Here is a 25,957-nt window from a genome sequence, read left to right as displayed (position 1 = left end):
GCGGCAACACGATTACGTGAGATTTCCACACACACGGTCAAACACCAAGTTATTTGTTACTCTTTATCCCTTTAATGCTGTCGCTATCTCCCAAGGCACTGGAAGTACTGGGGGCACTGGTGGCACTATCGCTGTCCCCTGGGACATTGGGGAGCACCGAGGAGTACTAGGAACACTGCGGGGCACTGGAAGTACCGGGGGCACTGTGGCTGTGCCCTGGGACACCTGGGGGCACTGGGGAGCAGCGGGAAGCACTGGGGACACTGTCGCTGTCCCCTCACGGCGCCCCGGGGCGCCGGCCGCGAGCACATCCGCCGCGCACGGCCTACGTGCCTCGCGCCCCGTCCCGCGCACCGGGCGCAGCCAGGAGTGCAGGCGGGGCCACGCAGGGGCGGGCGGGGAGCGGGGCCCCCTGCGCGGCGCATGCGCAGCCGGCGCTCCCCGGGGCGCGGGGTGGGGCGCGCGCTCGCCGCGCGCTGTGCCGCGGTTGGCCGCGGAGGGCGCACGCGCCGGGGAGACCTTCCGGGCCCCGCCCCCTCGAGGGGCGGGTGCCCCGCGGCGCCGCTGGCTATTGGCGGGAGCGGCGGCTGCGCGCGGGGAGGGCGGGGCGGCGGGCGCGGCCGGGCCATGTGTGCCGGGCGCCGCCGCAGAGCGGCCGTAGCCGCCGCCGGCAGCGCCGCGCCCGCCCCGGGGAGCGGCGCAGAGCCCGGGAGATGTTCTCCGCGTGGGGCTTCCCCTGCGGCCGCCTCCGCCTCGTCGGCCGGGCGGCTGCTCGCCGCTCCGCGCTGCTCTGCCAGCGGGCGGCGGCTTCCCCCTCCCCGCCGTGGCTGCCGCTGCTCGGAGGCGCCCACCGGCGCCTACTCGCCCTCGGCGGGCTGAGCCCCTCCGCGGCGGCGGCGCCCGGGCGGGGGGTGGCGGGGGCCGCTCCGTGCGGATCGGGGGCGGCGGGGGGCGGGTTCCGGCCGTCGCGAGTGGCGGTGGTGGTGAAGACGACGCGGTACGAGTTCGAGCAGCAGCGGTACCGCTACGCCGGGCTCTCCGAGGAGGACCTCAAGCAGCTGGTGAGCGGCGGGAGGGGCCGGCGGTCCCGGCCACCGAGGGCGTTGCCGCCAGGGCTGCAGCGGGGGTGGGGGGCGGGGGGGTACCCGGGGTGATGCACGGCTCCGGCGAGGGATGGCCGGGGTGGTGCCCGGCTTCGGGGGGCTTCCCAAGGTGATGCCCGGCTCCTTGGGGCCGCTGGGCCGCTGTGTCCGAGTGTCCCCGGGGCTTCCCCGGGCCCTGGTGGGGCGGAGCCGGCGGCCGGGGAGGTGAGCGGGGTCGCGGCCGCTATCCCTGCGCTCTGCCCCTGCTGCCGGAGGCTCTGCCCTCTCGCCGCCTCCCTCCCCGGGCCCCCGATCCCCCGATTCCGATGGAGCCGCCGAGCAGCACCGCCTGGGAGAGGGGCATGAGCAGCGCCGCTGGTCCGCCCTTCATTCATCGCTTGCAGGCTGCCGAGAGATTTGTGTAGTAAGCGTGGTTGGGTTTTACCCTCGCAGGGATTTCAGCAGCCCTCAGCAAACTGCGGGCTTTTTCTTTCAGTGTGTAGTATAAACATTAGAGAAGTACATGCCGAGGAAAGCTCAGTGTTGCGAACAATTCCCTCTTAGGTGGACTGATTCGCATTTCCTCCGTTTTCTTGCCTCACATCCTCGCTTCATCCTTACGTATTTTCCTCCATCCAGACAGCCAAATCTCTCTCAAATACGCTCTGCTTGTTACAGTTCTTAGAAAAGCCTTTTTCTTTAGTGTCTAAGAAACCTTTAAGGTAAAGGTCCATTAATGAAGGTATACTAAGGAACGCAAGCATCTCTGAGAGTTGGTATGTGCACCCAGTGTCTTGTGTCTTCATCACCATCATGCTCAGTGACTTCACCCAGTTCTCCCTTTACTCTGTGGCTGTCTCCTTCCAGTGTTCATCTGCCACCGGTGGATTGAAGGATGTACCTGAAGGAGTTACTTTGGCTGCCAGCAGTCTGTACAGTCCCTGTCACGAGCTCATATTATTATGCCTTTATTCCGAATAAGTCTATTACAATAATTTGTCCACACATTAGTTTGTGTCTGTCAGGTCTTCAGTCTCTTACAACTGGAAATATTTTAGACCTCTTTTAGTTTGCAACGTTTGGATTAAACTTGTACATGCGCTTAACTTACGTAGCAACGACAAATGGCTGCATAGCCATGCTGTGTAAAGAATTTGGATAAAGTGTACAGTATCTGCAACAATGTCTGTGTGCTTCAGTTGGTCATCTGCCTCCTATGGAATTCCTGTCCAGACATTTTTAACATGTTTTGTATAGCTTTCTAGTCACAGTTCAGCAACTTTAATGACAGTCTTGTGTTGATTCTCATGTAGGTTCCTCTTGGCTGAGATGTCCCTGTACTTCCTTTCATACACTGGTGAGGGGAAAGAAGGGTCTCTCACAGCTCATCTGTGAGACTTTTTCTCATAATTTAGCTTCTCTTGACGAATCATTTCGTGTTGTTGGGTATAGAGGTTGTCCTCAGTGTGCAGCTAAACCCAAGAGAAGCAGTGTTTGGTTGCTTTTCCCTAACCGCTTGTGTACAGGCGGTGACTCAGTGAGCAGCATTGCACATCCCTTAAGGTGCTCATGACTGAATGTAGTGGTAGATGCAGTTTCTTTTCTCATGTGAATGCATATTTTGCATGATTGGTAACCTGTATCACTCTGAACACGCATTTTTTAAAAAGTAACTGTGAACTCGGTGCTTGTAATAGTTGCAGAAATGCCTCAGAATCCTTTTGGAAAAACTTACAGGTACACAGTAATTCTTGGTATTTGTGACAATTCTAGAATTTCTGTTCTAGGACTGGTGCTATTTTAAAATCTCTCTTTCCCCTTAAAATAGTGCCTTGTGAGGAATTGCAGCAATAAAACTTGATGTCGCCAGGTAGACAAAGCCCAACTTGCCTAACTGTGTGTGTAGCAATACTGAGTTAAGCTCTTCCTGTATGGGTGGGAATACAAAGATTTGTGCAAGAACACATTTGAAAGGTCTTCCAGAATTCTGGTTTTGAAACAGAAAATAAGAGAGTGAAGGAAATATCCTTGCTGCCCATTTCTTACAATTTTTTAGCTAACCTGTAAAAATTTTTGTGTTTGCATTCTGCTGTGACTCTGATCTCAGACCGTTTTTGCTCAGACTGCGTTAATGGCAGCCTCATTGAATATGTTATGTGAAGGTTCAGAAGACTCTTACCCTCTCTGGTGGGGACAGAGATCACTTTGTAGCAGAGTGATTGCTGCGAAGTGTCCTTCCCCCACAGTGCCACTGTGGGCAGCTTGGGAACACGATGCATTTTGCTTCCTGGTGCTAGCTGCGCTGCATGCTCCCTGTGTCTCTGTTTCTCCTGGGGGGACTTCGGAAGCTGCTCCAAGGCAGCTGGTCTTAGAAATGAGCCCAGACACACTGTCTGTGGGTTTGCAGCTCAGTTGCAGTGAAGGGCCACACAGAAGGCAGGGTGGGAGTTGAGTTCGTGTGAAAGCCTTGTTTTGGGATACAGGCAAAGAGTGAAAGCAAAATAGCACAGGAGAGGTTTGGCTGCCTTGGTGGTCACAGCTGCTGGCTGATATACTGGTGGTGAGGATTGTTACATTGTAGGGGCTCAGGTCTGGGTGATCCTGGAGGAGGCTTGTGGTGTGAGGGAGCCTGTGCCAGAGGAGGAGCATGGTGCTGTCATCCTCTGTCACAGACCTTCAGATGTGCAGATGCTGGCTATCTGAAATACAGAAATTCATTTTCAAGGCAATGTTGGAGGCTTAGATTTGAGCAGCCATACCTGGGCTTGTCGCCTGCCAGTTGTGAGCAGAGGAGATGTTTACAAGTTTCTAGAAGACAACGGATGTCTCTGCTTGGAAGCTTCAGATATCAGTAAAGTACAATTAATGAGAATTGTGGGCTTAAGCAGTTCTGCGTGATCACCAAGACAGGAGAGAAGTCCTTGAACGTAGCTGTTGCAATCAATGTGTTTATGTATTATGACTGAATATGCAGTAAGTAACTTAATGCAGAAATGGTGGTGCCTTTAGGCACACATTCTAATGAGATGGGATTTGCTCCATATTTAAGGAGGCTGAAGATGAATCATTGGTATACACCAATACACAGAGATATATGATACAGATCGTAGCATATATCATATCTGTATTATACACAGTATAAACCACAGTATCTTCCAAGAAGCAAAATATCAGTAATGAAGGTGCTTGGCTGACATTTCTAATAAGCCATGAAGGCCCTGGGCATCTATAGCTTAAACCCTTCTGTGGCCTTTCTTTTGGACACCAAGTGAGTCGTATTATACAAACACTATGAAATGTTGCAAAGTCAAAGCTACATGGTCACAATTCCAGAATTCTTTCTCTGTGCAAACAGGGATAGGAAAGGTGAAGAAGCACTCTAGACAGCAGAAGAGCAAAACATCTGGAGGAGAGATGGAGAGCAAGGGTGGATACTCTTTGGAGTGTCTAGTAGATCTGTGAAAGATGAAATAAATTTTCCACTGGCTCTCTACGTGCATGTTGTGCGTGCCTGCTCCAGGTTGTTGTTTTTACCTACCTTGTGGCAGATACTCTTACATGCTTATAAATTGTTAAAATCTGTTCTTAGCCATACATAAACACGTCTGACTTTCATAATTAGTGTTCTAATTCTGACCTAGTCTGAAAAGTGTAATTAAGTGCTGTTGTGTGCCGTTGTACAGGGGAGGATTTCAGAGCCTTTAGTTCAAAAGGGAAATTAGAGACGTATAAAAATGGATTTCTAATACCACAAAACAAAAATGTCCCCAAATGACCCAGCAATTTTAAAAAAAGTGTTACATCAGTAAATTTTATGCTTCATATCATGCAAGAAATACTTTTCTTTGCCCTTATGAAATTTAAAGGGACTATTTAGTTTCTAAAACTTTCAGTTGCCAACTTTAAGTTAGATGAAAAATAGTAATCTTTCTCCCAAGTCGATACAAACATTTTGCTTACCAGAAGTGATAGCAATTTGCAGTTCTTTTGATGTGGTTTACTGGGATTAGCATCTAAATATGACTAGTTACAAAAATGCATGGTCTGGTCAACTACTGCTGAAGGCTACTGCATGTTCTGTTTATTTCATTCTCAGTAAATCCATGCAGAAGAAGCTCTGCTGTTGTCCTTATGTAAACTAAGAGAATATAATACCCCAGTAATAGATAAAGCTAATTTCCTGACTTGGGTTTTTGTTTTGTTTGATAGTGCAGATGTGATAAGCTGCTGACTTCTCACGGCTGTAAGGGAAGATGAACAATTTACCTGTCCAAACAAATTTCATAAACAGTTCTAGTTATCTCTGAAATTGTCTTGTCGTATGAAAAATTATGTTTGTCTTGGTCTTAATTGGAAGGAAGTTATTCAGTGTGGACTAGAATTGATATTCTGTTGTGGCTGGCTTTTGTGTCTTTATTTGGAGCAGGGAGGGAGAGCACAGTTGGAGCTTTGGACCACTTTTTGGCTCTTTTGGACCACTGCAGCTAATTGCTAGGGGTGGTAATCTCAGTGATGTGACGTTCACAGAGCGTAATGGAAAACTTGTGTCTGGTTAGAGAAGAGGTAACCTGTTGTCAGGATATTGCCTCCCCTGAAAGAGGCCAGCGTGAATTTGCACAGGTGGTGCATGGGGCACCAACAACATCTTGAGCAGGGCTGGTCAGGAAGGAAGGAAGAATTGTTGCCCAGCAGGTAGGTGAGCTTCAGCTGGGGCTCCTATGCTGTGCCAAAAAAACCCCACAGAACTGTAGATGGGGTGTTGGGGTGTGTGTGTGTAGCAGAACACTACCTTCCCACCCTCCAGCTTCTGCTCTGGATGTGTACAGCACCAGTTGTTGCTAGCCTGTGCATTAAAGTTTTCATGTCTCTTAGAAAATTCCCTCTTGTGGGAAGTGTACTGTTTTACCCATTACTTGATAGGTGATGGATTTTTGTTTTTAATGACAGAAAAATTCTTTGCTATTTTTTACATTAAATGGTGAAAGATACCATTTTAGTATCACTTTTTAATTACTTTTCTTAGGTACTAGTGTTACAGGCTTGTAACACTCATACTGCTACTTGAAGATAGCCTTTTGTAAAATAGCCAAGTATTTTGGTCTTAGATTTCTGTTTTAGAGGACTGCACTTCAATACTGATGCTCGTGATCCTTTCAAGCACTTATTTAGAAAATGCCACTCAAATATTTTCAGAACACTGGGATTTTTGCAAATGCAAAGAAGGTAGCAGAAGGAAAAAGTAATATGCAAACTTCAAAGTTCAACTAAATTCTAATTTTAAAATGAAGTCTGATAATTTAGCAGACAATTTTTTAAAAGTTGCCTTTCTGAAAATCAGTAAGTATTGGGGCATTTAACCCTGTGTCCTCTTGTGGATCTAGGTGTACAGGGTGTATTTGAAGGTAGTATCTTTAAATAGAAACTTAATGAATGAGGTGATACTGTGAAATTTTTCATTGTTCTGTTGAATTAAAACTACCCATCTCTTCTTACCTTGTAATGTGAATTTTTTCAGTGGATGTTCTTTTAGGTAGCACATAAAGTGTTTTAAAGCTGTTAGGACTGTACTATTCTGTATCTTATCCTGAAAAGAGGGAGAAATACTAACTCAGTTTAGTGAATTGAAGCATACAGAATTCAACACACAGGTTATATTCCACCAGGATTTTATAAAGCTAAAGACACTTTTTTTTTGAGAAATAAAATTTTTGAGCTAATCCACTGAAAACTGAGATGGGTGTAAATGCTTTTCAAGTTATACAACCATGGTGTGCATTTGTTTATCTTTACCTTTGAAATTTGATATACCTGCATCAGTGTTAAGTAACTTTACTTGCATCTGCTTTTTTAAAAAGTTCCTCCTATGTTGTTATTCCGAGAGGAATCTGGAAAATGATGGAAACAATTAAATGGTATGTAGTAATTATTTTTTCATAAGATTTGTTTTTCCAGTACACCATTCAAGTATACTCGGTCATATATATCAAATAGATGTAAAAGTAGAGCATTTCAGTGTAATTCACCTAAATTAAACTTCTGAGACTATATCACCAAGCATCTGATGCTGTATACAGCTGAAGAAGGCTGCTTCTAGGAAGTGACTTTAATGCTGGTTTTAAGTACTTCATTAATTGTGATTTACAACATCATGTTGTGCTGAATTAATGAGAATGTTTGAATTGCCTGGATTGCACAGGTTTTCTAGAAATCTGTTAGTGCAGTAAGCAGTTACCACTGTTTATAGTTAACACAACAATTTGCTCTTCATTAGCTTTTGAATTGCAACTATTGTGTATTCTTCAGATGTAATTGAAATGACAATAGTGCTTTAATGTGGTGGATGAAGAATTAGAAAACAGTTTATGGCATTTTTACTTTTGTTCATGTATGCACCAAACTCTTGCCCTAAAGCAGCATTTCTGTCAACTTCAGAACGTAATGTTGCCAGTGAAGTCAGCTACTACTGAAGTAATGGTATACAAAATGCTACAATATCTATACTTCACAGTCATTGGTGTACAGAAGATACATTAGTCTACCATAGCATTTGAAGGCCTGCCCTGACTGTGTAATGAAAGTGACAAGTCTAAATTACTGAAAAAAAAGTGAGGAAAACATAAGGAAAAAATATTCCTAGCTAAAGCAGCCTACTGGACTTCTGCAGTATGAGGGGTGATGCAGCAAACTGGTAGAAACAAAGCAAGTAGCCAGGAACAATACTGGGAAAAATTCTGAGCAACTGACAGCAAGTTAGTAAATCAGTCAGTGGTGCTCGTCAGGTAAGTCCAGCCTTCTTGCTGTTCTTGTGTGGTAGGTACTGACTTACTGCATTGGTTAACCTAGCATATTTTTTTTAAAAGCAGGTGGCTAGAGGCTTGTATAATATGTAATAATCCAGACTGGGAAGGGAGGAGGAACTTGATTTAATGCCATAACTTGCAACTCAACAGTAGTTTGTAATGGAAAACTTGATTCATGTTCAAGGCTTTATGGAAAACTTAAACCTGAGCCTTGATGCTTCTCATCCTCAGTCAGAGTTTGTTTCAGGAACCTGCTTAGGTTTCTCTGCTACTTTAGTTAAAGCAAATACTCATTATCAAAGCCATCATGTAAGCAATGTGGATTGGATTTTTTAGCTATTAAACTGTCAGAAGCCAGTGCATTTTAAGTTCACTCAGGACCTGCAGCTGCTCACTGAGACTGGTTTTAAGGTTCACTTTAGAGAGGGTTTCAGAGCACTTGTGCAAGTCTGAATGAGCTGGACTGCAGGTTCTTAAAGGTGTCCCAAAATGGGTTAATCCAGTGGTACCAGTTATTAGCAAAAGGTTGCGTGTGGCCAGGTTTTGGTAGTGGGGAGGACTACAGGTGTGGCTTCTGTAAGAGGCTTCCAGAAGCTTCCCCCCATGTCTGACAGCTGATGCTAGCTGGATCCAAGATGGACCCTCAGTGTCCTAGGTCAAGCCAATCAGAGGTGGTAGTGTCATCTCTGTGATAATGTATTTAAGAGAGAAGAAATGTTACTGTGGAATTGTAATTTCTCAGAGAGGAGAGTGTGAATGTGTGAGAGGAACAGCTCTGCAGACAGAAGGTCAGTGAAGGAGGAAGGACAGGAGGTGCTCCAGGTACCAGAGCAGAGATTCCCCTGCAGCCCATGGTGAGGCAGCTGTGCCCCTGCAGCTCTTGGAGGTCCACGGGGGAGCAGAGATCCACCTGCAGCCTGGGAAGGACCCCACACTGGAGCAGGTGGATGCCTGAAGGAGGCTGTGGCCCCATGGGAAGCCTGTGCTGGAGCAGGCTCCTGGCAGGACCTGTGGCCCACGGAGGGAAGAGCCCACACTGGAGCAGGTTTGCTGGCAGGACTTGTGAGCCCACAAGGGGTGCACAGTATAGCAGCCTTCCTAAGGGACTGTACCCTGTGGAGGGAACCTGTGCTGGAGCAGTTTGTGGAGAACTGCAGCCCATGGGAAAGACTCATGCTGGAGAGTCTTTAAAAAATTATCTCCCGTGGGAGAGCCCCCCAGGCTGGGGCAGGGGAAGGGCTCCTCTACCTGAGCAGTGTCAGAAACAACTTAAGATGAACTGACTGTAACCCCCATGCCCATATCCGTGTTCTGCTGAGGGGGAGGAGGGAGAGCTGGGAAAAACGGAGGGATGGAGGGAAGGTGTTTTTAAGATTTGTTTTACTTCTCATTATCCTGCCCTGATTTTGATTCATAATAAGTTCAGTTCATTTCCCCAAGCTGAGTGTGTTTAATCTCTGATGGTAACTGATGAGTGATCTCTCCCTGTCTTTATCTCAACTTGTGAGCCTTTCCTTATATTTTCTCTTCCCTATCTCATTGTGAAGGGGTGTGATAGAGCAGCTTTGGTGGGCACCTGGCATCCAGTCAGAGTTGACATGCCACATTAAGCCAGTGACTTATCAAACAGTATTATTCAATAAGCCTGGAAGTTTTCAGTAAATACTTAAATTTGACTAGCTTTTTTTTCTAAATGTGGTGGCAATACTGTCTTGAGTCTTTATCTGTAGCCAGACCATATGAGATCAGATGATGCATTTACTATTTCTAGTGCAAAAGCAATTAGGAGACCACATTTCCCCTTTTAAGAAGTCAAGCAGCTTCTGTGAAAGGAGGGATATTAAAGATCTCTCTCAGCCTGTCTTCACAGGAGAGGTTCTCCAGCTCTCTCATCACCCTTGTGGCCCTTCTCTGTACTCCAACAGGTCCCTGTCCTTCCTGTGCTGGGACCCCAGGGCTGGATGCAGTGCTCCAGGTGGGTCTCAGCAGAGCAGAGAATCCCCTCCCTCCCCTGCTGCCACCCAGACATTCTGGGTGCAGCCTGGGGTATCTTCCTGGGCTGTGAGCTCACATTGCTGAGCCATGTCCAGCTGTTCATTCACCAACACCTTCCAGTCCTTCTCCATAGCTGCTCTCTATCCCTACCTCCCACAGCCTGATATTGATAGTGGGACTTGCCCCCAGCCCAGGTGCAGCACTGTGCATTTGGCCTTGTTCAATTTTACGAGGTTTATACAGACCCACCTCTCAAACCTGTCAAGGTCCCATGGCTGACACCTTCACCCTCCAGCATATCAACTGCACCACACATCTTGGTGTTGTCAGCAAACTGGCTGTCATTGCTGTGAATACAGCAATTGGAGCTCACAAATGATACTTGTTTTCTGCTATACATCGAGGGTGGGTGTGCTGTCCTGCACTTACCGTGAAAGTTAGTGCCCTGTCCAAACCTGGGTATCTGTTGTGTACAACCATCTAATTCAGCTCCCTCATCAATTCCAGCTGATGGCTGGTAGAAACACCATCCAGAGTTGTGGTTCAAGCTTGCTGTGCCTACCCTAGCAGACCCTTTTGTCTGGGACACTTGAAATGTGTCTCCAAGATACAGATATCTATTGGGCAAGTTCTGCTATGGCTAGCTGCTCAGTTTATTTATCTATTTTATTGTCAGTATTTTATTATCTAAGATTCAGAAGCTGAACCATGCTTTAATCCTGTGTACTTATATGTGGATTATTTTTACATTGTGAAATAGAAAAGCTCAAATATGTCATTTGAGCTCCTTAGAAATCCAACAGTTTAGTGTGTACCTGACCTGTGAGGAAAATTGCATTTGTTTTTAGCATGACAGATTGAGCTTTGCCTTAACTAGTAGTTAACACCAGAACACAGGATAATTACTTGCATATAGATTGACAGACTTTGGTAATTAAGTAAGTTTTGAGTCAAAGTCAAGTTTTGTCAGGAAAGCTAAGAGAAGTTTATGGCTTGAAGCATGTCCTATATTCAAAACTGTTTCTAGTTCAAAACTTAATGTATTGAGAAAAATATTTTTTCTATAAGCCTGTCAAAATCTTGGGGTTTTTTTAAACAGAACAAAGCTGAACACTAACTTTGGCTGTACTTGGGACATGTGGTTAAATCTCAAGAGACAATTTCTGAAAGTACAGGACTTAAGTGCTGTACTCTGCTTAGAAAGAGATTGTTATACCTATAGTGCTCGGAGTATTTTTGACTTTAGCTTAAAATTCATATTTTTTGTATTCAGCTGTTGCTCCCTAAATACATTTGTATTGTATGGTGGTTCTTTCTGTAGAAGTTGGGTAGACTGAAAAGCAGTGATCTGCTCTTGTTTTCCAGATGGGGTGCATGTGTGGGCAAGTTCATTGTGGAAATTTGAGAGAGTAATTGTTTCTAGATCTATGCTTTTTGTTGTTGTTAGCTCCCCCCCCCACCCCCTTTCTCATCAGACAGTTTAACTCCTGAATGAACAGCAGTTATAAAACAAGTGACTGATACACCAAGGCATTAACTCCCCCTGGTGCAGTGGCAGTTTAAGGCTGCATGAAGGTTAGTGCTGTAAATTCAGGATAAGCCTAGTAATGAGAATATATATGTATTCATATAAGGCCAAAGTGCATCTGGAAAGTTTCATTTAGTCTTACTGGACAAGTCCAGGGGATGGCCACAAAGATGTTCATGGGGCTGGAGCACCTCTTCTGTGAGGACAAGACAGTTTGAGCTGTTCAGCCTAGAGAAGAGAAGGCTCTGAGGAGAGTTTATAGCACCTTCTAGTACTGAAGGGGCTCCACAAGAAAGCTCAAGAAGGACCTTTTACGAGTCCCTCTGAGTGTATTGAATGAATGGAATGGCTTTAAGTTGAAAGAGGGGTTATGGTTTAGCTATTAGGAAGAAATCATTTATTGTGAAGGTGGTGAAGCTCTGGCAAAGGTTGCCCAGAGAACTTGTGGATGCACCATCCCTCAAAGTGTCCAAGTCCAGATTGGATGGAACTCTGGGCAGCCTGATCTAGTGGAAGGTGTCCAGAACAGGGTGGCTGTAGCTGGATGATCTTTAAGGTCCCTTCAAACCAGATCATTTTGTGATTCTACTAGGATAAGATGCAGAAGGTGCTCAGTTGACAAATTCACTCCAGACAATATCCATATTGCTGTATTGAGAGAACATACTCTTTTATCCTAATGCTTAGATTAGCAATGCCATAGGACTCAGATGTCGCTTTCTTTTTCCCATTGTCTAGATCAAGGGTCATAATCCACATATGTAGACAACATTGGGTATTCTGATGTTGCTGGGCTTCATGTTGCTTCTGTATTTGTGTCTAGAAGCCATGTCCTTGTTGTGCAGCAGTGTTCCTGCAGGGCCAACATTACTAAAGGACAGCAGACCCACAGTTTAAACCAAATGAGGTGGGACTTGCCAGAGGTGCAGGCTAAGACTACAGAAGGAAGGCAGTCAAGCAAAAGTTCCTTGCTTAAGTGGTTATTAGAGGAGCTTTGTGAAAAATTATCCTTTCTTTCAAGAAGGATCAGGCCAGATTATTCAAGAAGAGCTATTCTTAGATATTTGATTTAGATCTTTTCTCCTTCAGTCTAGGAAAAATAGCTCCATTCACAGGAAATGTTCTGCTCCCCTGAGTATATTTTTCACCACAAGCTCTTCTGGAAGTCTACTTTGCATTGCATTTCTGCTGTGAGGTTTAAGACTACTACTGAAGTTGTGCCTGAATGTATTTTTGTCCAATTTGTCTTTGTTTTCATATGCTAATGAATTTTTTGATAGAATAGCTCTTGTATATATATTCATGCATTTTGCATGGTAATGAGGTCAGATTACTAGGCCTACTTGTAAATCAGAGCTTCCTCCAAAGGGAGAAGAGCTTGAAAGTTGTCTTCATGCAGAGTTTAATACCTCTGTGCCTTTCTGAGGAGTCAGTTGACAAAACCCAAACCTGGCATAGGTTTGGGGGCCTGTCTGATGATTGGGCTCAGGAGCCAGGCTGTCCTTTTGTTGTCTGTACGTCCCAAGTTCCTTCAAGGCTCTTTAGGGAGGTGGTCATGCATACAGCAATTGGACTGCCTGATCTTTGCCTTCATCTCTTTTAAAGTAAAAAGCAGGTGGTAGTCTCGGTTTGGTCTTACACTTTATCCTAAGTGCAAAACTCTTTCCAGCAGCAGCATTTGTCATAGTTTTCATGTGGCAGTCAGGTGCTGGATATGAGGCAGGAGCAGAGGCAGTGAAATACAGGTGTGTCTGTCTGAACATCAGGAGACACTTTTTCACTGTGAGGGTGACTGGACACTGGCACAGTTTGTCCAGAGATGTGGTAGGGACTCCATCTGTGAAGATCTTCTAAAGCCATCTGGATGTGGTACTGGACAGGTGGCTTCAGGTGGCCCTGCCTGAGCTTGGGGTTGGACCAGAGGACCTCCAGAGGTCCATTCTAGCTCAACCACTCTGTGATTCTGTGTCCTCTGACCACAAGGACTGTGGGCACTTCTCTGGTTCTTTGGAGTAGTTGAGTGAGAGCAGCTGATGATTAGCATTCCTGTTGGATAATACTTGACTGTGGTTAGGCTCAGTCAGGCTTTCCCTTTGTGTATTCTTAGATGAATGAACTTGCAAGTTATTAATCTCTGAACTAGAGAGATGAGGCTGGAGATGAACAGACTGTTGTAGTCTCTAGAGCCTTTTGCAAATCAGGACAATTTGTTAATTCCCTAGATGTAGCACAGCCATTTAAACTCAAGGCCCTAACTTTTCATTTTTCTTGTTGTTTAGTAATACTTGCTTTCTTGTTCTAGAGCTAAATTCAAAGGGGAGATCTACACATTCAATGCCTGTTCTAGAGTGCTGCTGAAAAGGTTCATCCAGTTGTCAGAATACTGAGTTTATTTGCTGAATGACCTCTTCTGTTTTCTGAAGCTGTTGTTGAAATAATTTAACTCAGTTGTAGCAAATGGAAGTTACAGAACAGACTCTGTTCTGTAGCAAGGGCACTACCCATACCTCTCATTCCTGGTGGTGCCAGGGAAATGTTAGCTGTAGGCTCAGCACTGATGTTGGTGGCTCAAAAACCTGCAAATGATCACACAGAGAATTATTACATTCTTATTGTTCTGAGATAAAAGCTCTCTTCCACCAAGTTGAAAGATAGTGTAATGACAAATTAGCCAAATAAATGAAGTACATAAAATTGTAATGTGGAGTTTGTGGTTTCTATTTTCTGTGGAAACAGCAGCCTGGAAAATGTGTGCTGCTGCAGCAGTCTGCTGGTCAGGTGCTTGTTTCATTTCCAGCGGATATTTCTAGAGGAACCCTAATTTTAGTAACAGTTGGTGTTTTTTGGAAATTGTTTGGTTGTGGATTTCTTGTTCTTATTGTAAAGAAAGATCAATTTGTGCTTTGAATGTGCAATTGAAAATTCTTCTAGCAAAGTAGACTATGGTGCTCAGCGGCAGATATCTGAGGGAGGCAAGTACCTCCTTCTTCCCTTTCTACCTTTTCCTTTCCCATCCAAATGGATCATGAGAGGCTGACAGCAGACCCAGCAATGGGCAGTGCAGTAACTAGCATAGCCCTGTGTACTCTTTCCCTCCTCAGAGCCCACAGGGGCACCACCATTCGAGTTCCCAGTGCGACACCGTGGACTCTGCACGACTAAGAGGGGTCCAGGGTGCACAGCATTGTAGCTCAGGAGTAGAAACAAAAGATTTAAGTGTGTGAGGCAGTTAAAGGGGCATAACACCCTGTACCCCAGTAAACCAGTGTGAGCAAGCTTTGTAAAAAAAGCCTGCATAATTGTCTGGATGTTTCCTGATCATCCACATGCCTGTGTCTGTATGTGATCCTGCATAGCTGGCAGGCAGCTACTCCCACTGTCTGCTTTTAGTGCCTTGATGCATCCAGGCACCCTGTGAGTCTGTTGGAAGTGGTTTCCTGATCCCAGCTATAAGATGACCTGAAGATTTTGTTCCTGCAAGTTACTTGCCAATTGTAAACACACTGAGTGGAACAGCAATGCTGTTCCAGAGCAGCCAAATACATACTTTTCTGTAACTTCTTCGGTGCCGAGTCTGTCTCATGTGCTTAGCTCATGGTTGGATTTCTTGATGTGAATGGGTGTCAGATGCATAAAGATTGCATTTCCTGGGTATTGGATTGTGGTTGACTTCAGTCATATCCCAGCAGTGCTCTTCCCTTCTCTCAGGAGTTGTGTAGTGTGTGAGTCTATAAAAATGGGATTAGATGAGGCTGTCTGGCACAACTTTCTCTTGGAATGGTATAAAACTTTGAACTTGAATAAATTGCTGGAAGTGCCTGTTTAGAGCCTTTGGCACAGATGAATTCCTCTACACAAACTCTAGGAGAAGTTCTGTTTCTCTGCTGATAAATTGGTTTTAACTGTTCAGGGAAAAGGAAGCAGTGACAGTGTAATGGTACTTGAATTCAGGCTAGAAGGAGCATGAGGAGCCTGCTGCTCAAAGCAGGATCACTTTCACTATGAATATATTTATAGACTCCTTTTGCTTAACATTCTTTGCACCCTCTTTCTTTCACTTTCTTTATCTCCACGCACACACATATTTGGCAGTATCAGCCCCAGATGAGGGCCCCCCTTGCTAGATAAGATAAAGAACCAATGGTGACTGAATTACTCGCACGAAAACTTGTTGAAAGACTAATCTGCAGTCAGTAGTCTCACCTGCCTGCTCGTAAGAGTGTATCTGTATAAACTGCAAAATATTTCCATGGTCTGAAGATTGTGTCAAGATTAAATATTTAAATTCTCCAGTTTCCAGGAGAGATGAGACTAGAATGCACCTGCACAGTTTGTCTTGTTATTGTTTGTTACCAACTTGTTTAAAAAATGCGGCATATAATCCAGGGAATGATTTCAAAGGTAGTAGGTAAATTGTCCTTAAGCTTTTTTTTCATGCAGAGAAAATATCACCTTTGTCAGCACTTGGCAGTCTTCCATTTTAGCTCAAATACAATTTGAAGGGTAATGCTGCAGGCATTTCAGGCTCTGTTTTCTTAATTGTCATTCCTGTTGCTTTTTCTGTTCCCTGTCTTCTCTACAGCACAACCTTGAGCTTTTAGCACATGGCAGAAGCTCAGTTAGTGTAACTTTATGTACAGTTTAAATCAATTGGCAGATTCAGGAGGAGCAAAATGTCGGAAGTTGCGTGGAAGTCAATGTAGTATGCTTGTTTGCATATTTGTGTAGTCTGTGATTATTGACTGTTGTGACCATGTGAATCATTTAATGAATTAGTCAATATAAGCTGACTGCTATGTATATAGAGATGTAATTAATGGAATGCTTATAAGAACGGATCTCTGCTGAGAGAAAAGACATGCTTTTTTTATAGCTTGTATTTGCACTGCTCAAGAGCACTTACTGTAGTGATGAACTGTTACAGTGGGGATACTGCAACACGTATATCAGACAATGAGGCCCGTGGAAAAGAATATCTATGTGGACTGATTCTTGCTAGATGTTTCAGAGAGATGTTTATTTCTCCAGCCGCGTGGCCGGGGCTCTGCCGAGGAACTGCGGCAATCACGGGACCCGAGGGTCCTTGCCCGCGCAGGGGAACACAAAACAACCAGTGGGGAACGAGGCTGACCAGGGGCAGGGAAACCCCGTGTGTCTGTGCCCTCAGGGCCCCTCTCCCAGGACCAAATGGCGGGGGGGGGGGGAGACCCCCAACAATGAACTTCTACAAAAACCATTTGTGTTTTACAGCTTGCCTTGAAGGGATCTAACTATGCTGGTCTGCTGGAACGGCATCGCATTCACACAAAAAATGTGGAGCATGTTGTAGACAGCTTACGGTAAGATTGTATGGCTATTGAGGATTTCAGACACAGTGCAAATATCCATGGATTGTGTGAAACAAAAGGAAGCCTTGTTACCAGCACTAATAAAACAGGAGTACTGAAAAGAGAGTGATGCAGTTGAACAGGCATTCCTGAAAGAACCATCATGTGAACTGGCTCAGTTCAGTTGACTAATATGCCCTATTATCATCTTGAAAATAAACAAGAAAGTTGTATGGGATTTGTGTGTCAAGTGTTTATAAGCCAAATAGGAGTGTAATTACTCCTTAGCTGCATGACAGCTTTTCGGAAGGCTGTGACAAAGAACAGTCCAGGACAGAATTCAGACTTTTTCTGAACTTTACAGGAACGAGAGGATAGAAGTTCGTCTTGTTAAGCGTCGAGAATATAATGAAGAGACAGTTCGGTGGGCAGATGCTGTTATATCAGCAGGAGGTATGACTTTATGGAAGGGAAGTATTTGTTTCACAAATATGTTCTCATAGATATGTTTCTCAAAAATACTTCACAGTTGTGAAGCAATTGGAAGTATGCACATTCTGAAAACAAATTGCTAATCTAATTGTGAGAAAATCTGATAAAATGCAGTGGTTATGACCGTCTTGTACTACCTCTAGTATCTAAAATTGAAGCCCATGGAAATGAGTCCCAGTATATGGCCACTAGAAAAGTTTGGCATGTGTAAAACAGTATAAACTGTGGAATTTACTATAGTTTTCAACTAAAGAGGATAAAATGCTTGATGTCATGTGATTTTATGTAGCCCTAAAAAACTACTCGTTTTTTGGGATATGAGGTGTAGAGCAATGTACTACCTCATGGTCCCCTTGCTCAAACTGTCTTTCTTGCTTTCACACTTAATCCAGTGACTGGCGTATCAAGTTGGATGGTACAGGTAAAAGTCTGCAACTTCTGAGCATCTTGTGCCACTGATAAGTGTTTTTCAGATGAACAACAGAGCAACTAACCTGACTGTTTATTTTTAATATTGGATTGCAGCCATTCATTCAGTGGGTTTTTTTGGGATATGCTGCAAATACAGCATTGTGTTGCTGGGCTCACTCATCTGTGGCAAATAGGCTTGACCACAGCTTTCTCTCTTCCCACTAGTCCAGTTTGCCCTTAGGTACTGGTCACTGTGAAGGATGGGTAGAAAGGTTTATGTATATATTTGTGAAGCATTCTGATACACTCTTGCAGATTTCTAAGAACTTCTCTAAAGTGCCAGTTTGTCTGTGGCAAAATTTTTTATTGTTGAGGGAAGCAGCTGGGAAGTGATACATGATCTGAGGTTTTCAGAGCTTATGTCTTCATGCTTTTCAGAGCTTATATCTTTGTGCAAAGAGTGGATGAGGTTATAGTTGTCTTCTGTTTAACAGACAGGAAAAAATACCAATATATGGAGAAGCCAGTACATTTAAAGATTTCTACTTCCAAGATTTCTACATACCTAAGACTTCTTCTCCAAGTATCCCTATCTGGGGCCAAATAAGACCTTTAAATTGCCTTCTAGGAGGGCAGCTGGGGTGAAGCTGAAGTCATTGTTTTTATGTGATTCACAGTAACATTTGGTTTTGTTTCCTGTCTCCTGTGGCTTTGTTTAGCAATACTTTCTAAATTTACTTTTGTTAAAGAATTTCTCTTACCTGCTGGTAAAAGTACAGAAATTTCCATAAATCTCTTTTAAAGCTTGCTTCTGCCACATTGAATTGCCTGGGCATGTATAGCTATCAGATAAGTTGTACTTTTTCCAGTTATGTTTGCCATCTTGAATTCAGTTGTCACTACTCCTATTTGAAAGGTGTCAGTAGTTTTGTCTCATTGTATTTTTGTCCAGCTTGCCTGATTTGTTGTTAATACAAAAGCACATAATGATAATACTGGAGTACATTCTGGTACTAGAATGTGAAGTGAAACTAACTTTTGGTCTGTCTTTTCTGTAGGTGATGGTACGATGTTGTTGGCAGCCAGTAAGGTCTTCGATAAATTTAAACCAGTCATCGGCATAAACACTGATCCTGAAAGGTAAACATATTTGGGAAAGCAGTGCTTTATTTTTTATTAGGCACACTGTGCATCTGTTTCCATGGTACATGAGGCATACCTGTAGCGTTTGGCAACATAAATGTCTGTTTTAGTGGGTTGTAGATACCAAGGCAACCTGTTGTTTTTTCAGAACAGTTTCCACAGCAAGTTATCCTGTCTCATCTGAGAGGACATTTAGTATTGGGTAAGCATAACTGTTACACTGCCGTAACTGTTCTCACACACCAGTGTAACAGCACTTGCAGCTAGCTAAGTTGAATTACTAACCAGAAATTTGAGGCTAGGGGATGGCAGTATAGAACTTAGACAGGAAGCAGGACTTCATAAAAGCAGCTAAGTGTGGTGCCTGAACACACAGAAACGTAATTTCTTTGTGAAGAGGGTGGATCCAGTAGAGCCTCAGATGAAGTTTGCTGTGGTTTCTTCATGTAAACCATGTGATACCTCAGAAGACTCAGTCTCCTGAGCCAATTGTTGGCACTTAGTTGTCCTATTATAAACTCTGCACAAGCTGCACCCACCTGCCCATATCAATCTTACAGCTCAGTGGATGCAGTGTGTTAGTACTGCTTGGTTGGTATAACCTTCAAATGGATGGCAGATGAAACTCAGAATTCACAAGGCTCTGCCTGCTGAGAAGTCTAGATTTAGATTTCTGCTTTTGATAGTGACAGTTTATTCCCAGTACATAAAGTGGTTGTCAAAAGGTTTAATTCCTTTCATACCTTACTTCTCTTCCAAAACTTCTCAAATGCTCTGAGTAGCTATTCTGTATTATCAAGCCTGACTAGCAGGGTTCAAATAACAAGTACCTTTAAATTGTCACATCTTACTCATGGAAGGGAGCAGTGTTTAGTCTTCTGGTTTTGACATGAGATTCTTTTCATCTTAGGCATGTTGTTTAGCTGTTTGTGTTGCTAACTTGTTTGTAAATGGAGGAAATTTTCTCACCTGCCAGGTTTATTAAGCTTAAATAACTTGCCAAGAATGGTGACAGGAACTATATTAGTGTTTACATATTCCTGCAGGATTACTAGCTGAACAGACAGTTTTTAGGGGAAGTGTGGGAGAAATATCCTGTCTCAGACCCACAGACTCAAGGAGCTGAAAGCAGTGTATGGTCGCTGATGTGCTACTGTGCAAGAATAGTACAGATTCATAAAGGTCTCAAAAGTGTAGCATATCTAGATGTAACACAAAGGGAGACCTACTTTGTTTCATTTTGTTTTCCAAAGGTACCAAATCTGAACAGTAATACTGTCATTTTCATTGTCATTTTTTGCTACCAGATCAGAGGGTCACTTGTGCTTGCCTGTGAGATATACACATTCATTTCCTGAAGCTCTACAGAAGCTTTATCGTGGTGAGTTCAGGTAGGATTCACTGATCTTTGGTTTTCAAAAACATAGAGGGATTGGAAAACACCTAATCATGTGCAATTCCTAAGGACCAGGTGCAGCTTAGTAAAATCTTAATGGCTCAGATTGTGAATTCTCTGTAGATGTTTAAAATGTTGAAAAATGAGTTTGTGGTCAAGAGTGAGATTGGAATACAAATGATAAAACTAGTTCCAGCAAAAAATCTTCTGGTATGACCTGCAGTAATAGATTTTCACTTCTGATTTAGTAAATTCAGAAATAAGGAACTGCATTCTTGTAAGTACGAGTATATTGGTTTGCATATTTTTTAGGATTCAAAAACATACAATACATAAGAATAGAAGCTAGTGAAACACATTCAGTTAGGAAATGGTCAGTGTGTTGCTTCTGGGGTTTTGGTGATTGAGATAAAGTGGCTTAAATTTAGTTAACAGATTAGTGTAAGGCAGAACTTCTCTTCATGCTGAATATAGCTTGATGTTTTCAGTACCAGATATTCTTAAATAGAACAATCTTACTTGATTTAAAAAGAAGCAAGCTGAATTTTAAAGGACAGACTAGGGAAGAGTTTTTAATAACTACTTAATAAGGGACATTGTTCTGTGTATATAATAACTTTCCAGAATACTTTTATGACGACAAACCATCAAACAAAAATCAGTCACTCATGTGAAAGTATACAGCAATTGATTTTTGTTTATACTTCTAGCATATTAAATTTGTAGCTTGAAATGTAGCTGTATTTGTGCCATAGAAAAGTTCTGAAATGAGTACAGTTGCCAGGATAAATAACTGAAGGAGTTTCAATGTGTTGAAAAATATGTTGCTAAAAAAACAGGAACTTTCACTCACATACTCTAAGATTTAGAAAACAGAAACTTTTTAGTCTCCATCATTCTAAGTTGCTTAAATAAAACTCTGTGTTTATGCAGATAAATTCCCTTGACATTTGGCAGTTTTGATGTTTTGCTGGAAACAAAATTGTATTTTTGTTGCTGGCACTCCTGTTATTGCTCGTTATGGAGCTGAAACCTCACCAGAGTGAAACAGAAAGGATTTCCCTAATTATTTTTCTGAAATAACAGAAACTTTATTCTTAAGCAAGGACACAAGCAGGTGTTTGATTTGACAGTTCTTAGTTTTGTTTGGCCCTAAGCAAACTTTGAAATAGGTAACTGAAACCTTGTCTGGAAGGGCTTCTGGTGTTTCTTTTCATGGTGGTCAGTGGTGTAGTAGGTTCTCTGAATAGGGGTATAAAAGAGGTACAGTCCCATTTTCTAATTTTGTAGGGAATGTGACATGTTCTAGCCATGAGCATTGTAAGGAGGCTAATATAGTGATACTTACTGCATGCTTTCTGCATGACTACCTAAAATCATATTTGGAATTTAAGGGCAGATAGGTTGTGTAAATGAGGCTCTATAAAGATGACAATGAGGAAAAACTAGCAATGTAGTCATATAAAGCATAAGTCTCATGTAATTTCAGGAAAAACTGGTTACTGTCACATGGATATCAACAGTATGAACAGAGAAAAGATGTGTTCATAACACTCACTTGTGATGTGCTTTCTTAGTCAAAACTATTGCTATTTTGTTTTATGACATCTCTTAGGTTGTAAGAGGAAAAAGGAATTGATTAGGGAAAAATAAAAAAATTGGAATGTTGTAACACGGCTTTTATATCCTTCTCTTGCTTCAAATGAATTCCTCTTAAACACCCTAAATTCCTAGGCCAGGAGTGTTTGTTAAAATGAGAGGATACTTGGGGCCTTATTTATAAACGGATGCATAGAGCTTCTTTTCTGGACAAATACAAACAAAAGATGTTAAAAGTATGGCATGTACTGCTGTATAAATCCTTGAGAGCTCTTTATTCTCAAAGCATTGCATCAGTCATTCATTCACAAGTTAGGGTCACATGCCTAAAAAGGAGAGTTGTTACATATGATTTTTATAGACTACTTTTGGCCTGTGTCCTCTTATTTTACACATTTTTACACATGCAAGAAACATTAGGTAGCAAATTCGTAAGTGTGAAGAGTTGACAATTTAGTACAATTAACTTTTTAAATTTAGAAGTCATAGTGGAAACTCTAAAACTTGAAATATGACTTTGAATATGTTTAGCTTCTGATCTTAAGATGTTCTGCTTTGAGAGTGAAGACTTTCAAATCCTATTTAATTTTGTAATGAATATTTCAGCTGCTCATACGGACTTCTTTCTCCTCTCTTAGGTGGCAGTGGCGGCAAAGAATCCGACTGTATCTTGAAGGGACTGGAATTAACACAACCCCTGTGGATTTACATGAACAGCAGCTAAGCCAAGAGCAACACAGCAGGGCTCACATAAATGAAAGATTCCAGGATCAAAGTAGGTTAAAATCTGTCAAGATTGTAATCACTTTGCTATGATAATTTGGAATAGAAAATAAAGATTTGTAAAAGTTTCAGTATTTGAAATACCCGCTGTCAAAGTACCTGATCTTAGTACTGTACTACTATCAAAGTACTGTAATTACTTGAGTATGTGTGTACACATGCTAACTTTTTAGTTAGGTTAATTCAGAGTTGTAAAAGCTGGTCTTGGGCTACCAGCAAGCAAAGAAGGCATTAGAAGTGAGAATCTGTCTGTAGGTAATTCCTGAACACTTCCAACTCTTTTCTTTATGGTGCGTTGAAGATGCATGGTTCTGTGCCTAACCTGTGTCCAGTACTGCATTTGCTCACTAAGAAGTCCTTGTGAACATGAACAGTTTGTTAATCCCCTTTAACTACCTTGTAGTATGAAGTCTAATTCTCTGAACTTCATCAGAAATGTCTGTTAAGTCACTGCTGGTGAATTTAACTTGGCTGTAAGAGTGACTGACAGAAGAGAAGACTTCATTCTGCCTGGCTGTCCATGACTTTTCAGGGAAAGCAGCGTCTGAACTTCAGTGTCATTGCTGACCTTGGTTTAAATATTTATTGCCTCCAGTAAAGGACAGTGACTGGCCACAGAGTAAATCAGTGAAAAAATAAGTTTGAAGAAAATGGAGCATGAGGCCTAGAAAACAAACCCAGGCAGCAGAATCTGTCCTCCAACAAATTGTGAGCGTTTTTTGAAAATTTTGTATTTTTAATCCATGATTCAAAACTCTTATTTTCGATATCTACAGGGTCTGATATTTCTGGTCCACATCTTTTACCAGTGAGAGCACTCAATGAAGTCTTCATTGGGGAATCTCTTTCATCCAGGTGTGTTTTAATTGTTGTTACAGCAAGGCCCAATTGACTTTATTTCTTGTTATGACATTGCAATGGACAGTCAGTGATGAGATTTTACTGTCAAATTTCAGTTCTACTCTATAAATATTTAACACTGATTGTATTATTGCTGATTGCAAAGTGTATTTTCAGAGATGTAAGTGCTGTAATGTTAATTTCTGGTTTTCTGCCTCCTGTCTTGTCATTCTTTCATTTTTCCTGTTTTCTTTCCCTTTTACTGATGATTTAAATACCTGTTCTTAAACTGCCTCCTCTCCTGCATATTTTCTTAAGTATCTCTTTATAAGTTTTTAGCATGACCGAGTAGAAATAAATTTTAGCATGATTCCTTTTTCTGCCTTTCTGTCTTTAGAGGCAAAGGTATCAGCCTGCCTTTGTCAGAAACCTTGTTATTGATGGAAAATACATCTTTTCTTCTTTTAAGAAATGAGTTTGTATCAAATTATGGTACTGCCTTATTCAGGATACATTTGACTGTCCTTTCTGTCCTGAAGATCAATGCATTTTTGGCAGCCAAACAATAAGAGGAACATGGGGAATATGACTGGGGCTGCAGTAAAAGACATGGTCCTTAGTCAGGATTTGACCAAACTTTTACTGTATTTTATATCTCTTTTCACTTTATTGTTTATCTTAAAAAACATAACAAGAACAACAGAAAAGCCACTTTAGACTTTAACAGCTTGTGTTTGTACAGTGCCTGGGACACTGATTGCTGCTGGAAACAGTATAAATGTTCTGTGAGTGCTTTATTTTTTGTCTGGACTTCAGCATCTGACTGGCAGAAGGAATTAATCTCAAAGAGATACAAATCCTGCTTTCTACTAAATCAAACCTAATTTTATCAATATTTTAAAGAGTTCCTTTAATGTGCAGTGATAGAGGAACACAAAGCTGTTTTCCAATGCTATGAGTGTCACAAATACATTGTGCTCTTGGTTCTAGTGTATTTGAGAACCACTGAGGAACACAATACCTGTAGAAACAAACCTCTAGAAATTATTATGGCGTTAATAGGACCTTACACTTGAAGACTTAAATGTCATAGACGAATGTTCTGTCAGTGTCAAATACACAGGTTTGCTGTTTATTTAGACAAAATAATTTTAGGAGATTCTTCTAAGATCTTATTCTGCATGTCAGTGATGAAAAGAGGTAAATTGAAGAAAAAATACCCAGAAAACCTGTTCTACCCAGCTTGCAAAAGTTACATTAAACTGACTCAAGCTGTGCACCTGTGTTACTAATCCACTTCCAGTTCTCTAATCTCCCCATCTTCTCAAGAGTGATTACACAACATGCCCTAAGTTACTGAGGGTATAAACTGTTTGACACCAAACAGCCAAGAGCTGTGTTTCTAGTGGATCCAGACTGAAATAATAGCTTAGTAATTTCTGTTTACTAAGAAAGGTGAAACTCAGTCACGCATAAAACAGTGAATGTGGTATTTCTGAGAGGGTATCTATTAATCTGAAGCCTGTATCACACTGTTTGAATTAGTCACTATGAATATCAACAAGTTTAGTTCATAAATATACTCTTGTATGTTCTTGTAGAGCTTGGAGAGGGAAACTTTGGTCTCTAGGGCTAACACTTGGAATCCCCTGATAGATGAACAGTAACGTGCAGGGAGATGATTGTACATCAAGACCTAGTATTTGAGTTCTAGGATTAATTTGCCCTGTAGAGAAATGTAAGCCTGCTGATTGTGTAAAGCTATTCATGAAGAATCACTGGATTTTTGATTGCTGAAGTGATCAAGAATTCAGGTTCAATCATGCTATTACTTACTGATGTTGAAATGTTTAGTGTGCCTTGACATAATTTAATGAGACCCAATCATAGCATAACCACAGTTTTTGTGCAACAGTTATGACAAGAAGGTAATTGTTTATAGTTTTATTTGTAAGTCCAACAAGCCCTGCAGATGAACCACAGAGCATAAATTAATATGAGAAGCGACTGCAGAAAAAGTGCCTTAAAGTTCATGCTGCAAATCATTTTAGTCCATTATAAAAACTGCTATAAAATAGTAAACCAGAAGTGGCTGTCAAATTGGAAACACTGTACAAAGCCTGTGAAACTGTGATCCAGATATGAAAGTCTAAATTGTTATGTGCCTGATAAGGCTGTGTGTTCTGTCTTATTCAGGGAGAACTTTAAGTCCTGCAAACCCAGTTTTAAATTCTCGCTTCATAGGGCCTCCTATTATGAAATATCAGTTGATGATGGTCCTTGGGAAAAACAGAAGAGTTCAGGGCTTAATGTGTGTACTGGAACAGGATCAAAAGCATGGTGAGTACATGTTGCTGCTTTGATATAAAATATAATTTCAGATAAGCTAGATGAGCCTATTTTGCTCATTCATTTTGTCCTTACTGAGACTCTGTTGGACTGTGGGTAAGTCAGTCAAATATTCTCACTGTCAGTATGGCTCAAGGCTGTTACAAGTATATGAGAAGAGCAGAGCACTCATTGCTTGTGGGTATGGAGAGAAGCCTTGAAAGGGTGAGGAG

At 42.3% G+C, this 25,957-nt stretch overlaps 1 protein-coding gene across 2 annotated transcripts in view; it reads left to right on the top strand.

The window, feature by feature from the left end:
* Positions 1-641: 641 nt before the first annotated feature.
* Positions 642-25,957, top strand: part of NADK2 (NAD kinase 2, mitochondrial) — a 32,491-nt gene continuing 7,175 nt past the window's right edge. Inside the window, exons 1-8 of one of the 2 annotated variants that reach the window (XM_069002399.1) lie at positions 642-1,061; positions 16,656-16,744; positions 17,097-17,185; positions 18,694-18,775; positions 20,086-20,169; positions 22,412-22,548; positions 23,333-23,411; positions 25,641-25,736. In XM_069002399.1, coding sequence (XP_068858500.1) covers positions 714-1,061; positions 16,656-16,744; positions 17,097-17,185; positions 18,694-18,775; positions 20,086-20,169; positions 22,412-22,548; positions 23,333-23,411; positions 25,641-25,736 — 1,004 coding nt within the window. In that variant the 5' untranslated portion in view covers positions 642-713. Of the gene's footprint in view, positions 1,062-16,655; positions 16,745-17,096; positions 17,186-18,693; positions 18,776-20,085; positions 20,170-22,411; positions 22,549-23,332; positions 23,412-25,592; positions 25,737-25,957 lie in introns of both variants that reach the window. The other variant, XM_069002398.1, reaches the window with a different exon arrangement.

Source organism: Aphelocoma coerulescens, assembly GCF_041296385.1.
Source record: "Aphelocoma coerulescens isolate FSJ_1873_10779 chromosome Z unlocalized genomic scaffold, UR_Acoe_1.0 ChrZ, whole genome shotgun sequence".
Classification (NCBI taxonomy): domain Eukaryota; kingdom Metazoa; phylum Chordata; class Aves; order Passeriformes; family Corvidae; genus Aphelocoma; species Aphelocoma coerulescens.
This window is presented reverse-complemented; position numbering and strand designations above follow the sequence as displayed.